General features: G+C 41.5%; 1 protein-coding gene across 11 annotated transcripts in view; it reads right to left on the bottom strand.

Moving 5' to 3' along the window:
- Positions 1-15307, bottom strand: part of ppfibp1b (PPFIA binding protein 1b) — a 151040-nt gene that overhangs the window by 57686 nt on the left and 78047 nt on the right. For all 11 annotated transcript variants that reach the window (XM_078567690.1, XM_078567695.1, XM_078567697.1 and 8 more), the window contains 3 exons: positions 9582-9668; positions 7902-8015; positions 649-780 (listed from right to left, as the gene is read on the bottom strand). In XM_078567690.1, coding sequence (XP_078423816.1) covers positions 649-780; positions 7902-8015; positions 9582-9668 — 333 coding nt within the window. The remainder of the gene's footprint in view (positions 1-648; positions 781-7901; positions 8016-9581; positions 9669-15307) is intronic.

The following is a 15307-nucleotide window of genomic DNA, read 5'->3' as shown; positions in this document are numbered from 1 at the left end:
CTGCATTAAACTGAGCAGTTTAGACCTTATGAACTCAAGTTTAGAAACAGCAGAGCCCCAACAGGGAACTGATGTATTACTTGTTATTGAACCTATGGGCTAGCAGTCAAGCCCAATCATGTCCTCAGGCAGTATCCAACAAGAGCAGCTACATGGCCAACAATCTGAAGTGGGAATCATAGCTGGCATTTGGTTCCTGCCCTGATCAGGGCTTACTGTCCTGCCCGAACAAGTCCTCTGCTCATGATACCTTTTGTTAAAATAATCTGTAAAAATTTTAGAATTGCCAAAATATGACAAATCAAAAGATGTGAGCTATAGAACATTCATGGAGTTACAGATTAATGAAATAGAGCTTAAAATAAGTTTAGAAAGGAAATTGAAAAGTGAGGGTGGGAGTAGTGTAGGAGAGGGGGGGAGGGGGAGTGAAAGAGAGATGGAAGGAGGGGGGATGAGGGAGTGGTGGAGGAGAGAGGGGAGGAGGGAGGGAGGAAGGATGGGGGAAATGGTAGAGACACAGCCCAGGTTACCCAAAGGGGGAACTATTTAGTACAACGTCTAATTCACTGGATATATTTACTTGAATTTATCCAGTAGAATTTATGTTCTGCAGCATAAACAGTACATCAAACCTATTTTTTGCCTCACCTCAGTATCTTTATATCGCTCCTCATATTCCAACCTGTCCTTTTCCATTGTATTCAGCTTTAGCTTCAGATTTGACACCTCAGCCATAAGGTCCAATTTCTGAGTCTCCAGTGATGTTCTGCTTAAGAGTTCCTGAAACAAAAAGCGTGTCTCTATATGCTGTTCCAATAAATCACAATAATTGCGAAAGAATAAGGAAGCTGGCTTGAAGTGAGCGTCTCAGGAGTGCTCCTGTTCAAAGATGATAGTGTAACAGAGGTGGAGATGTAATTCCTTTCCTAATCCAACATGTTTGGTTGAAGTAGTTGGCAGAGAGTTTTAATGACACCATGAAACCAGAGAAACTGGAGGAGAGAAAATCTAGAATTTGACAATGCAAGGCAGCCAATTCATTTGTAGAGATACAAATCATTAAACTGGGGTATTTTAATTTAACAGTGTTGATTAATTCAGCTCAATTCAGCCTCCTTCCCTGACTTCAGGGTGTCAGCTGTGGCTCAGTTCATAGCACCCTCGCCTTTGAATCAGAGGGTTGTGGGTTCATGTCCCACTCCCGGAAACCAAGAACTGTGATTGTACTCGAAAAGAGTTGCAATCTGTGACTGTTGGTAACTCGAACGAGTTCCCTGACTTCAGAACTCATCCAAAACAGCTGATTGCTGCTCATTTGAAATTGTTTAATCCTTGGAATTTTTTTCTGAATGATGAGTGGTTTGAATTAATATTAAGACAGCACCTGAGCTGTTTTTAAACAATTTCAATTCAAATTAACAGGCAATTCATAGAGTCATTACGGTACAGGAGGCAGCCATTCAGCCTATCAAGTACATCCAGTCAGTCCCATTCCCATGTTCTATCCCTGTATTCCTGCAAGTTCATTTCCATCAAGTGGCCATCCAATTTCCTTTTGAAATCATTGATTGTCTCTGCTTCCACCACCCTTGAAAGCGGAGTTCCAGATCATCACCACTCAGTGTAAAACAGTTCACCTCACATCACCGCTGCACCTCTTGCCCAAAACCTTAAATTTTTGGATGTAAAAGCAGAAAATGCTGGAAAAACTCAGGTCTGACAACATCTGTTGAGAGAGAAACAGAGTTAACATTGAGTCTGTATGACCCTACTTCAGAGCTCAGAAGGGTCATACAGGCTCAAAACAGTAACTCTGTTTCTCTCTCCACTGATGCTGTCTGACCTGCTGAGTTTTTCAGATTTCCAGCATCTGCAGTATTTTGCTTTTACCTTAAATCTTTGTCCTGTAGAGTCCTTGTATCATCAGCTACTGGGAACAGCTTTTCTTTGCCTAACTTACCCAAAACCATCAACTGCGTACAACTCTATCAAATCTCCCCTTAATCTTCTTTGCTCCAAGGAGAACGACCCTAGCTTCTCCAGCTTAACCTTGTAGCTAAAATCCCTCAGCCCTGGAACCATTCTAGTAAACCTCCTTTGCACCCTCTTAAGGGCCCTCATATCCTTCCTAAAGTGTAGAGACCTGAACTGGACACAATTCTCTAGTTGTGACCTAAACAGAGCTTTATAAAGGTGCAGCATAACTTCTGCTTTTGTACTTGATACCCCTACTTATGAACCTCAACGTATCCTGCCACTTTCAAGCTTCTGCGCCAATGGACCCCCAGGCCCCACTGACCCTGCACACTGAAAACTGTACCATTATTGTCTCTCCCTATCCCTTCCAAATGCAGCACCTCACACTTCTCTTTATTAAATGCCATTGTTTATTTTGCTAGCCTACGTCCTGCTGCTCTCAATTAATATCATCCTCATTGCTTGCCAGACCTCCCAAGTTTGGCAGCTTCTGCAAATTTTGAAATTTTACTCCGTATTCCAATACTCAAGCCACCTGTATCTCAAAAAAGCAGTGGCCCTAGCACTGATCCTTGGGGAACACCACTGTCTACCATCCTCCGATATGGAAAAGAACCATTTATCACAATTTGCTGTTTTCTTTCCTAAAGACACTGACCCTCCAATTCCATAAGCCTCCTTTTTTTTTTATTTAAAAAGAGCCTTTATGTGCTACTTTGCCAAATGCTTTCTTCAAATGTTTGGACAACATCCATTGCATTTCCTTCATCAACCTTTCCCATTACTTCAAAAAAAAATCAAATACAATAGTCAAGTGCATTCTGCCTTTTACAAAACAGAAACAGAAATACCTGGAAAAACTCAGCAGGTCTGGCAGCATCGGCGGAGAAGAACAAAGTTGACGTTTCGAGTCCTCATGACCCTTCAACAGAACTAGGTAAAAATAGGAGAGGGGTGAAATATAAGCTGGTTTAAGGTGGGTGGGGGGGGGGGGGAAGAGAGGTGGGGTGGGGTGGGGGCGGCAGTGGTTGTAGGGACAAGCAAGCAGTGATAGGAGCAGATAATCAAAAGATGTCACAGACAAAGGAACAAAGAGGTGTTGAAGGTGGTGATATTATCTAAAATAATGTGCTAATTAAGAATGGATGGCAGGACACGCAAGGTACAGCTCTAGTGGGGGTGGGGTGAAATAAGACTAAAAGGGCATAAAAGGTATAGATTTAAAAATAATGGAAATAGGTGGGAAAAGAAAAATCTATATAAGTTATTGGAAAACACAAAAGGGAGGGGGAAGAAACGGAAAGGGGGTGGGGATGGAGGAGGGAGTTCAAGATCTAAAGTTGTTGAACTCAATATTCAGTCCGGAAGGCTGTAAAGTGCCTAGTCGGAAGATGAGGTGCTGTTCCTCCAGTTTGCGTTGAGCTTCACTGGAACAATGCAGCAAGCCAAGGACAGACATGTGGGCAAGAGAGCAGGGTGGAGTGTTAAAATGGCAAGCGACAGGGAGGTCTGGGTCATTCTTGCGGACAGACCAAAGGTGTTCTGCAAAGCGGTCGCCCAGTCTGCGTTTGGTCTCTCCAATGTAGAGGAGACCGCATTGGGAGCAACGAATGCAGTAGACTAAGTTGGGGGAAATGCAAGTGAAATGCTGCTTCAATTGAAAGGAGTGTTTGGGCCCTTGGACGGTGAGGAGAGAGGAAGTGAAGGGGCAGGTGTTGCATCTTCTGCGTGGGCATGGGGAGGTGCCGTAGGTGGGGGTTGAGGAGTAGCGGGTGATGGAGGAGTGGACCAGGGTGTCACAGAGGGAACAATCCCTACGGAATGCCACCGGGGGGGTGAAGGGAAGATGTGTTTGGTGGTGGCATCATGCTGGATTTGGCGGAAATGGCGGAGGATGATCCTTTGAATGCGGAGGCTGGTGGGGTGATAAGTGAGGACAAGGGGGACCCTATCATGTTTCTGGGAGGGAGAGGAAGGGGTGAGGGTGGATGCGCGGGAGATGGGCCAAACATGGTTGAGGGCCCTGTCAACTACCGTGGGTGGAAAACCTTGGATAAGGAAGGAGGACATGACAGAGGAACTGTTTTTGAAGGTGGCATCATCAGAACAGATGCGACGGAGGCGAAGGAACTGAGAGAATGGGATTTTAGTTTTATTTCACCCCACCCCCACTAGAGCTGTGCCTTGAGTGTCCTGCCTCCATTCTTAATTAGCACATTCTTTTAGATAATATCACCACCTTCAACACCTCTTTGTTCTTTTGTCTGTGACATCTTTTGATTATCTGCTCTTATCACTGCTTGCTTGTCCCTACAACCACCCACCCCCCACCTTAAACCAGCTTATATTTCACCCCTCTCCTATTTTTACTTAGTTCTGTTGAAGGGTCATGAGGACTCGAAACGTCAACTTTGTTCTTCTCCGCCGATGCTGCCAGACCTGCTGAGTTTTTCCAGGTAATTTTGTTTTTGTTTTGGATTTCCAGCATCCGCAGTTTTTTGTTTTTATCTCTGCCTTTTACAAATCTGTGCTGGCTCTCCTTAAGTAACACAAGTCTCTCCAAGTGCTTGTTCATCTTTTCCCCCCCCAATTATTTGTAAAATTTTATCCACTGATGTTAAACTAACCAGTCTGCAGTTACTAGGAATGTCCTTTCTTGAATAAAGGAGTCACATTTGCCAATCTTCCCCTCCCCTGTATCTAGAGAAGATGGGGTGATTATGGCAAGCCCTTCTGCTATCTCCACTCCTACTTCCTTTAGCAATGTGGGATGAAAGCTTAAGCAACTTTCACTAACCAAAGTAGCAAAAGGATATAAATGATCAGCCAGCTGTCAATAAAATTCAAATAAAGTACAAAATATTGCTTTAAAATAAAATCAGCTGTACATTCCACTACAGAAGCTTGTTGACACAGGCAGCTTTACATAATTAATAGGATGATTCAGCAGAAAGCTGTTACTCTGCACATACAAAGCCAGGTATTTCATTCTGTATTCTTCTGACTTAGAAACCTGAATTTTACAAGACGCTTCCTTCAGACAACAATTATACTCTGATTCACCTGAAAATAAAAGCAAAACATTGGGGACTGTATCTAGCATCGGCATCGACCATCACCCTCTCCGTTTGGCTGAACATGTTCTCTCACTGAACAGCTTCTCCTTTAACTTGTCTTGCTTGCTCCAAGTAAAAGGTATGGCTATAGGTACTCACATGGGCCCCATGATGCCTGTCTTTTTGTGGTAATGTGGAATATTCCTTGTTTTAGTACTATTCAGGTCCCCTCCCACAACTCTCTCTCCAGTACATTGATGACTGTGCCACTACTGCTCCATGCTCACATTTTGGACCTGGAAAAATTGACCAATTTTGCTTCCAACTTCCATCCTCCTTTTACCTTCATGTGGTTCATCTCTGACATTTCCCTCCCTTGACTTCTCTATCCCCAGAAATGGAGACAGACTGCCCCACAGCTACCTCGACTACACCTCCTCGCACCCTGCTTCCTGTAACGACACCATTCTCCCAGATTCTCCATCACATCTGTTCTGAAGATGGTGTAGCATATTGGTGCTTCTGGCAGGTCTTCCTCTTCCCTCAGTCTCTCCACACATACCCTCACCCCATTGGTTGACAGGGCCCTCAACTGTGCCCAACCCATTTCTCTTACTTCTGCCCTCACCCCTTCCTCTCCCAGAACCATTACGGGGTTCTCCTTGTTCTCTTTATTCACTCCAATAGCCTCCGCACTCAAAGGATTATCCGTCATCATTTCCGCCAAGCCCAGCATGGTGCCACTGCCAAACACACCTTCCCCTCCCCGTCAGCATTCAAAAGGGACTGCTCCCTCCGCAACACCTGGTTCACTCCTGTCAACCAAACACTTCATCCCCTTCCCATGCAATCGCAGGTGGTGTAATACCTGCCTCCTTATCTCCTCCCTCCTCACTTCCAAGGCCTCAAACACTCCCTCCAGGTGAAGCAGTGATCTACTTCTATCAATTTAGTCTTTTGTATTCGCTGTAAACAATTGAGCTCCTCTACATTGGGGAGGGCAAACACAGACTGGGTGACCAGTTTGCAGAACATCTCCGTTCAGTCCGCAAGCATGATCCTGATCTTCCAGTTGCTTGCCATTGCAACTCACCATCTTGCTCTCGCTCATTTGTCCTCGGCCTGCTGCAATGTTTCAGTGAAGCCCAACAAGATTGAGGAACAGCATGTTATCTTCCGATTAGGCTTTGCAGCTTGAGTTCAATAATTTCAGACCACGAACTCTGTCCTCCATGTTGTAATTTCCCCCCCCAGTGCCAGTTTGCATCTTGTTCTCACGTTTTGCTTTCAGGCAGCATTAACCTTTATTCTGCTATTAACACCTACTCTAGACCAATGCTTTACTCCTTGGCTACTACCTTCTAAAATGGCACTCTGACATATCTGTCTCTCTCTCCTTAACCGAGGGCTCCCCCCACCGTGGTTGACAGGACCCTCGACTGTGTCCGCCATATCTCCTGCACCTCTGCCCTCACCCCTTCCCCTCCCTCCCAGAACCATGACAGGGTCCCCCTTGTCCTCACTTTTCACCCCACCAGCCTCTGCATTCAAAAAGATCATCCTCCGCCACTTCCACCAACTCCAACATGCTGCCACCACCAAACACAGCTTCCCCTCACCCCCTGTCAGCATTCCACAGAGACCATTCCCTCCGTGACTTACTGGTCCACTCCTCCATCACCCCCAACTCCTCATACCCTTCCCATGCAATCGCAGAAGGTGCAACATCTGCTGCTTTACCCCCTCCCTCCTCACCACCCAAGGACCCAAACACTCCTTCACTTCACTTGCACCTCCTTCAATTTGGTCTAATATATTCGCTGCTCCCAATGTGATCTCCTCTACATTAGGGAGACCTAACGCAGACTGGGTGACTGCTTTGTGGAACACATTCGCTCAGTCCGCAAGCATGACCCAGACCTTCCTGTCGCTTGCCATTTCAACACACCATCCTGCTCTCACGTCCACATGCCCGTCCTTGGCCTGCTGCAATGTTCCAGTGAAGCCCAATGCAAACTAGATGAACAACACCTCATCTTCCAATTGGGCATTCGGTAGCCTTCTGGACCCAACATTGAAGTCAACAACTTCAGACCATGAACTCTCTCCTCCATCTTTATCCCTTTAATCCAATTAGTTTTTATTTATTCACTTTTTAAAAATGTATTTCTTTATCCTTTTCCCCCAACCCTCCCCCCAACAAACACAGGGCCTCTATCACTTGTTTTTGTTTTGCTTTCAGAGTGCTGACCCTTCCTCTGGTACCTTATCTTTATGCCACTATCAGCATCTTCTTTAGTCTTTAACACTACCATTAACACTCCTTGCGCTGTGTCCATGATATGTTTATCAATCTCTCCTGAGCTCCCACATATCCCTGACCTATTTTGCTCCACCTGCTCCACCCCCTCTTCAACAGTATAAAATCAATCCATCATATTTCTACTTCTCTTTAGCTCTGAAGAGTCATATGGACTCAAAACTTTAACGCTATTTCTGTCCACAGATGCTGCCAGACCTGTTGAGTTTTCCAGCATTGTTTTTCAGATTTCCAGCATCCGCAGTATTTTGCTTTGACCATCACCATTCTCTTTGCCTTTTGTTCCACAAAATGACATTTAATTGCCCCAACTCTCTAGCTTTTTAGTCCTTCCCTTCTGCTCCACCTGACCCTCCCCCTTTCAACAGCATAAAACCTCTCGGCAGCATTAGTTAAGCAGTTTCATCAGAATGAAATGTCTATCAGATACTGTGGCGATAAATCAAGATTAGCCATTTAAAACATTTAGCATTTTGTAACTTCCCTATACAAATCCTTCTTTAACTTAAGTGTTGCCAATGGACTCCTCCCAACCGTTCCACTCATACCTGCTGTAACATCTCTTCTGTGCCATTCAGCTTCTCTCGGTGCTCATCGAGACAACACTCTAGGTCTCGAATCTTTTCCCCTTGGGCTTCCACTTGGTCAGTTAGAACACTTACCTGTGAAACAAAGTATGATTTCTGGTACAGTAACATTGAGAGATCGTCACTTTCAAAAAGCATCTCAGTGCTCTAAGTTACCTAGTTGATTATTATCGCTATAAACTTTACACATACTTAGAATACCAAATCTTAGCTTGCCCATTGATTGAACAATTTCATTCATGTTTATTCTGGCAATCTGGTCAAAGCATGTTCCATCACGTCTGTTAAATTCAAGAATGATAAACAAATTTTTCAGCTGAAGTTGCACTAAGAAGGTGGTTTCAAATTTATTTGTAGGGTCCACACGATAACAGAATATTTAAGGGACGCTTGAAGTTTATGCAGCAGCCTACATGGAATGGCATCTAGGAATGCAACTGGCTTATCTATTTGTATTGCCGTGACAGGTATAAATACAAGTTGCAAAACATGTCTGAAATTTACAGTACACAAATATTTTGTAATAAATATACCTTTCAAGTTAAGCATTTTAATTGAATATTTCAGTCAATATGTCTTTGCAAGGCTGGTTCAATAATCAAGTAAAAAGAGAATCTGGAATAGTTAAAAACGATGTCAATCCTTCTCCCATGAACAGTTCTCATTCAAACTTTAAAAACTTTCAATGTTTGACTGTGTTCAATTATAGTGCAAATAATTAATTCAAATTTCAATGGAATATATTTCAACAAGAGCCTGCCTGGTAATTGAAGTTCAGACCACTGGTTCATTCATTTGAAATCTGCTTGCAGGTTTCCCCAGAGGATGCAAGCTTGCTTGGGTAAGGGTGAGATTTCAGAAGCCAGCCAACTTTCTAGACTGAAACAAATCACTTAACAGGGTTGGCTAAGAAGCAATTTCTACAATACTGGCCTTGCCAATAATGCCCACATTGCATGAACAAATAAAAAAATTGACCATGAAGAGGCTAGGAACAGCATATGTATTAACTCAAAGGAAAGGAAAAAGCCAAAACAAACTCAAAAGTGAATGGAAATTTACAAGTTGTGCAGTTAATTTGTAAAAGAATATTCATTCTTGGGAGGCAGGGTTGCTGGCATGGCCAGCATTATTTGCCCATCCCTAACTGCCCTTGAGAAGGCGGTGAGCCTTGAGCTGCTGCAGTTGTGCAGGCACATAATAACATTAGTGCTGTTTTTCAACTCAAGGTGAAATATTTTGTATTCTAAAGCCTAACAGAAATGCACACCCACTGTTTACATTGCCTAAATAGAAATCACAGTACTATTAATCTGTACTGTATCACAAACTGTGCCTACTACCCATTTATAAAGTAATATGTATACCGAGATTCAAATATTGTAGAAATCAAATAAAATCTGTAACTGCTGGAAAAACTCAGGTTTGGCAGCATCGGTGGGGAGAGAAACAGAGTTAATGTCTTGAATCATATTGGACTCAAAACGTTAGTTCCATTCCTCTCTCCAAAGATGCTGCCAGACCTGCTGAGTTTTTTCGGCGCTGTTTTTATTCCAGAGCTCCAGCAACCACAGTACATTGGTTTTATTTTAGAAATCATAACCCGCTAACAAAGTTTGTCAATTGTGTCATTTTACTTACTTGCAAAACCAAAGATTCTTTATCTCCCTCTAATCGTGCCAGTCTATCCTGGTACGGGTCACCAGTGACCGAAAGATGGCCATTTGTCTGTGGAGGATAAGTTTTCAAAACTAAGCTGGCTTTCTTTCACAGTTGTATGGCATAACTGCAGAAAAATGTATCCACTACAATGATTTTTCGGAGTGAAAGGGCATTAATAGGTGGCGATCAAAATGACTGAGCAAATCAACAGCAGAGATATATGGCTTGAGAAACAATCACTAAGTAGTCAAATGAAAAAAAACAGCTGTAAACTTCTTTGGGACAGGCAGGATTTAGACATATAGAAATCAGATGGGACTTAATAATTATACCAACCTTACATTAAATGAAGTTGAACTCACACGAGCTTACCTAGCAGTGTGTGCAAATTGTCATCAATAGGCTTAGCCTGAAAGGATATCAGATATCAGGATATAATTGAGTTATCGCTTGATCCATCTTACAAGCACTCTGTACAGCTACAATAATACTGCATCAGGCACCTATTCTGATGAAGAAGCTACACAGTTTCCTAACCGTGATGAATGATTCCCTAACAAAAGTGACGTTTACCATGTATTGAACCTCAAGTCTTTTCTCCTCTTCTCTATAAAGGCATTGATATATATTAAGCAAAGCGAAGCAGCTGTATCAGTGTCATTGGCCAATTACTGTATCGGGGCAGACAGGTATGTGTCTCTGAATGTGTACAAATCCAAGAGAAAGAAAATTGGAAATATGGTAAAAGGAGAAATTTGGATTGCCCCATAGGATAATGCAATTGCATCAAGAAAACAAAACAAAAAAGACATGGTTGACAACAGGTATGATGGCACTTAAAGAAAATTTTAGGCAACAAATAATACATCCAGTACTGTTCAAATGTGTTTATTTTATTCAATTTCCTCAAAAGATTAAACTTTGTTTATGGTGCATAACTCAAAAGACACTAAATTTCAGAACAGTATGCCCTTTGTTGATATACACATGCTGTTTCATTCACAACCAAAACTTTCACAACTTCAACACACACTGACACTTGCCACCAATACAGCTGTGATTTTTCTGTATAGTTATGGGACTACAAGTTTAGAATTGGGGGTATCATACCTCATCTCAGAGATTAAAGTTTATATAATTTTAATAATTTCACATCCTTTATATTTGGTGTGCAAAAATTTACAAAATTCATCCCAAGATAAATAATACATGTCAAACAAAATATTGCAAAAGATTTAGAAGTGGACAACAATTTGGGCAAGTCTGTAATAGGACAGAGATAAGCATTAAATACTGGCACAAAGAACTGATGCTTGGTTTTTGTTTTAGATGCATAAGTTTAGGTTAGTTTAGAAACTGAGACTGGATTCTAGTCATATTTAAATAATCTGAACAATTCACTATTTGCAACTTGATTCAAGCTGTTCTCCTGTATAACTAACGAGGTGAGTTGAAATTCTGGAGTACCCGTTTATTAGGAGCCCTTTTCTCTACCCTGTGAACTCTGTACAAGTTTCCACTACAAAAAGGCCTTAAACTATACATAACAAATAATTCTTTCTTCCCTGAATTTTATTAAATTAATTTTGACACAGGGCTTTGAGTAGTGGTATAAACAAATAAAAAGTTCCCTGGCACTTCCTGTCCTACAAACACCTATTTGCTCATGTGTACTTTTACCCACCTTAATGGGACTACCCTTCCTGATTGTTCGCTTACTTATTCAATCATTATTAATGGATCTCATGCAATGGCTTCCTTCCCCTGCAACCACCCACTTGATCTTTTCTTGGTCCCCTACTGCTCACCACATATATGCTTCCCCTTGGCAACCTCACCTGAAAACATGGGGTCAGCTACCACAATTGTTGGCAATACCCAGTTCTAGCTTTCCACCATCTCTGTTAAATTGCTCATTGAACACCCAGTCAGGATGAGATATAATTTTTTTCCCAGCTAAACAGGTCTACGTCATTGTCCTTTTCCATTGTTTGTATCCCCGCATTCTTCCCCACTGCTTCTATGTTAGAAGTTGAACCAGACAGTTGCTGCCCTATTTAACCTCAAGCTGAACCTCCAACCTTATATTCTCTCCATTAAAACAAAATAGAAAATTCAACCTAACACCACCTCCACCCCTACCTCAACCCATCTTCCACAGGACCCTTCATCCATGCTGTCAGCTGTGGCTCAGTGGTAGGATTCTCACCTCTGTCAGGAAGTTGTGGGTTCAAGTCCTACCCCAGAGACTTGTGTGTGACAGTGCAATGCTCTGAGCACTGCAATGTACTGTCAGAGGTACTGTCTTTTGGAGGAGACAGTAAACAGAGCCCTGCCTATCAAGTGGATACAAAGACTCCATTGCATTACTTCAAAGAGCAGGGGTGCCCTTCCTGGCATTTGTTTATCCTTTCGCCAACAACCCCAAAAAAAATTGATTATCTCATTGCTGTGTGCAAATCAGCTGCTACAATTCACAACAACTGCACTTCAAATAGCACTTTGGGGTCTATAGAGGTGGTGAAAGACATGGCCATGAATTAAGTGTTTTCCTCTTTACGGAATTGAATCCTTCATAAACAACGTCCTGTACTCACCCCACATTAAAATTCAACTCCTGAAAAGCCAATCTTTCACCTTGGACAAATCAGGACAGAATAATTTATACTTTACTGAGTGACACATTCAACACAACATGGAGCAAAATAATGTTATACCATTTATTGGAATACTAGCAACTTTGTTAGCTAAAACAGCGAATTAAATTAGGCAGTCACACAAACACTGAACTGCTGTCATTAATGCAGCTGTTCACACTAAAGATGACTAAAGCAGTGATCAGTAATCAATACATTTGCAAGTTTCATTAGTAGGATGGAAGAGTATATGGACAGCAGTAAACACATACGTAGCGAACTGCTTTCACATCATGCATATCTGGTTCAAAAAACTGCTCATATTAAAGAGTTGTTAAAAGGTTAAAAAAAACTTGCAAAATCCCTGGTATGGAGCATGGTGCCTTATGGGTGCAAGAATTGGGCCTTCAATAAAGTTAATGAAAAGAGGATTACAGTTTTTGAAATGTGGCCCTTGCAAAAGGTCCTTTGAATCAGCTGGACAGGGCAAAGAACCAATGAATTGGTCCACAGGAAAATCAGAGTCCCAGCATCTGTCTATACGATCATAAGACGTAAGAGCAGAAGTAGGCCATTTGGCTCATCAAATCTGCTCTGCCATTCAATATCATGGGATCGTGGCTGATCTGATAATCCTCAACTCCTCTTTCCTGCCTTTTCCCCATAACCCTTGATTCCCTTACTGATTAAAAATCTGTCTATAAGACCATGGGCTTTTAGCTGAAGTGAAGTGGAAATTGAGAAAGTATGGCCACTGGAAAAAGGGGAGGAGAGAGTCTGGTACTAGTGACAACAGAAGGTGAAGCATCAGGATAGGATAGGCCAGGACTGAAAAAGGACTGGATAGATGGACAGCAGAAACTGGACAGAGGAAGAAATGACAGAATGTGCAGAATTATAGTGAACAGAGAGATGCCTATGGCTGCTTGAGGGGTATGGCTACTTATGGATGACAAAAAAGTTGAAGGTTTTGTCATTGAACAGCAGTTTACTGCTTATGGAATACATATTTTTTTCAACTATGTATTTTTCAGTTCTTGTCTTTAGATACCATATTTGCTGCTCTTTAGCTATTTATGACACTAGTGATTTGGAAAGCCATTATACATTTAAAATATTAGTAAAGCTGTACAAGTCAGATTTTACTTAGAGATAGCAACATAGTCTTTTTGGTTTACAATAAGTTCTTGACATTCACTCCAAAATCCAATAGTAAAGCAGCTAATTGCATTTTAAGTGCATACTCAGTATTGATAGCAGCTGAAAATCTAAACAACATGAAATAAAAAGGGTTACCTTATCTTTAAAAATTCCAACAGGATTCTACATACCCATACAAATTTAGAGTTAGGGCTGAATACATAAACAGCACCAAGATATATTTACCTCTAATTTAAAAAAGCATGCAGATCTTTGTCCCATTGCAACATTACAAGTTAAACAAAATAAAAATACACTGCACTTGATGATTTCTTTCTTCTGCTGAATTCTACTCTCAACGTTGGCTCTTGCTAATTTTACCTTCTTCAGCCATTTGAAGTGCTTGTAGATATCTATTTCTCCCTCCATCCTGGTACAGATCAATTACTAATGGGGAAAACTCAAGTCCCTTTAACAATGCAACACTGATGTTAGGCACTGAACTTTGTTAAAATGGTGACACAATTGGTTTGCTGCATTGAACCCAGCTGCCCCTGTTTGGTGACACTCGTGTGCCTCCAGCTGTTATAAGACTTGCTTGAAAAAAAAAAATCCTGCATTTACCATAGTCACTCACCCAGGAATGTGCTCTAGTTTACCCGAACTATTGTACGGACACTCCAGGAGAAAAATTGCTCTGTTTTAAGGTAGTTGACTTTTGCAGGAGGCAAAATGAGCTAGATTTGATCACCAAATCATGTCAGCAACACTGAAAATGCTGTACCTTAACTGGCATTCGCTTAAATTCACTCTAGTTACACAAATCTGGATAATAACTATTGATTGTGGAAACAGGTTTTTAAGCAGGGTCCTTAAATTAACAGCATCATGCGTACAATTCACACACTATACACTTATAACCTTTTAAACTGAATAGTGTCCCTTTACACAACGTAATCAGAATGCTCAAGGTGTACAAATATGTAATTATATGATATATCTTTAGTGACAGCAGCTTCACTTTTATTAAAAGTAAAACATTTAAAAACAAAACAAAAAAGTGAAAGCCAGTCACTGACCTGGTTCCTAAGCAGTTAATAACTTCACCCCTGACCTCAGCAGTTTACACCAGCTAAAGTTATATACATCAATTTCATCCACCTTCTCTGTAGAATTAATAGGAGATTTAAAAAAACACTTTATAGGGGGTTACAGTGTGGGCTTCTCTACCCCACAAGCCATTGAAAAAGAGGCAATAAATTTTTAAAAGGAGAATTAAATAGTTACTAACGAGGATTATTAAAGGATGTGGAAATAAGAAGAGTGGGTTTAGATGACAACAGAACCAGCACAGAACTGAGGGGCTGAATGGCTGCTGTTTTATAACATATTACAATCCCACAGAGATAATTTGAGCAATTACAGGGTTTGCAGCTAAATATCAGAACACGTTTAGTTCTGAATCCTAGATATTTATGAGCAGCACTATAGAAGATTTGTTAATTTAAAATACAGAACTGATGGAGAACTGTTTTCACTCTTAAACCTGTACTTCAACTGGAATTCGTAATGGCATTGTATTGTGAAATCATCAATTCTAAAATTCTCCTCCAGCTCCCAAAAGCGTGCGTGCTTTGATTTTGTGGGTTAATACATTAATTGTATAAGTCAGCTTGACTCAGGTGGTTACATCCTCACTTGGAAGTGGAACAGTTGTGGCTACCAATTTATTGATTTGAGCATAATCTAGGCTGAGGAATATAGCATCTAAGAATGCTGCATTGTCAGAGATATTGCCTTTTGGATGAGATTGAGTGTGCATTATTGGGATAAAAGATCCCAGGACACTAAGGAGCAGGGAGCTTTTCCGATGCCCTGGGACATCTTTCTCCCTCAACCACCAAAAGCAAATTAACTAGCCAACGCTGC

The sequence above is a fragment of the Cetorhinus maximus genome, chromosome 22, assembly GCF_964194155.1.
Source record: "Cetorhinus maximus chromosome 22, sCetMax3.hap1.1, whole genome shotgun sequence".
In the NCBI taxonomy this organism is placed as follows: Eukaryota; Metazoa; Chordata; class Chondrichthyes; order Lamniformes; family Cetorhinidae; genus Cetorhinus; species Cetorhinus maximus.
The sequence above is the reverse complement of the archived record's forward strand: the minus strand, read 5'-3'. Positions and strand labels throughout refer to the sequence as shown.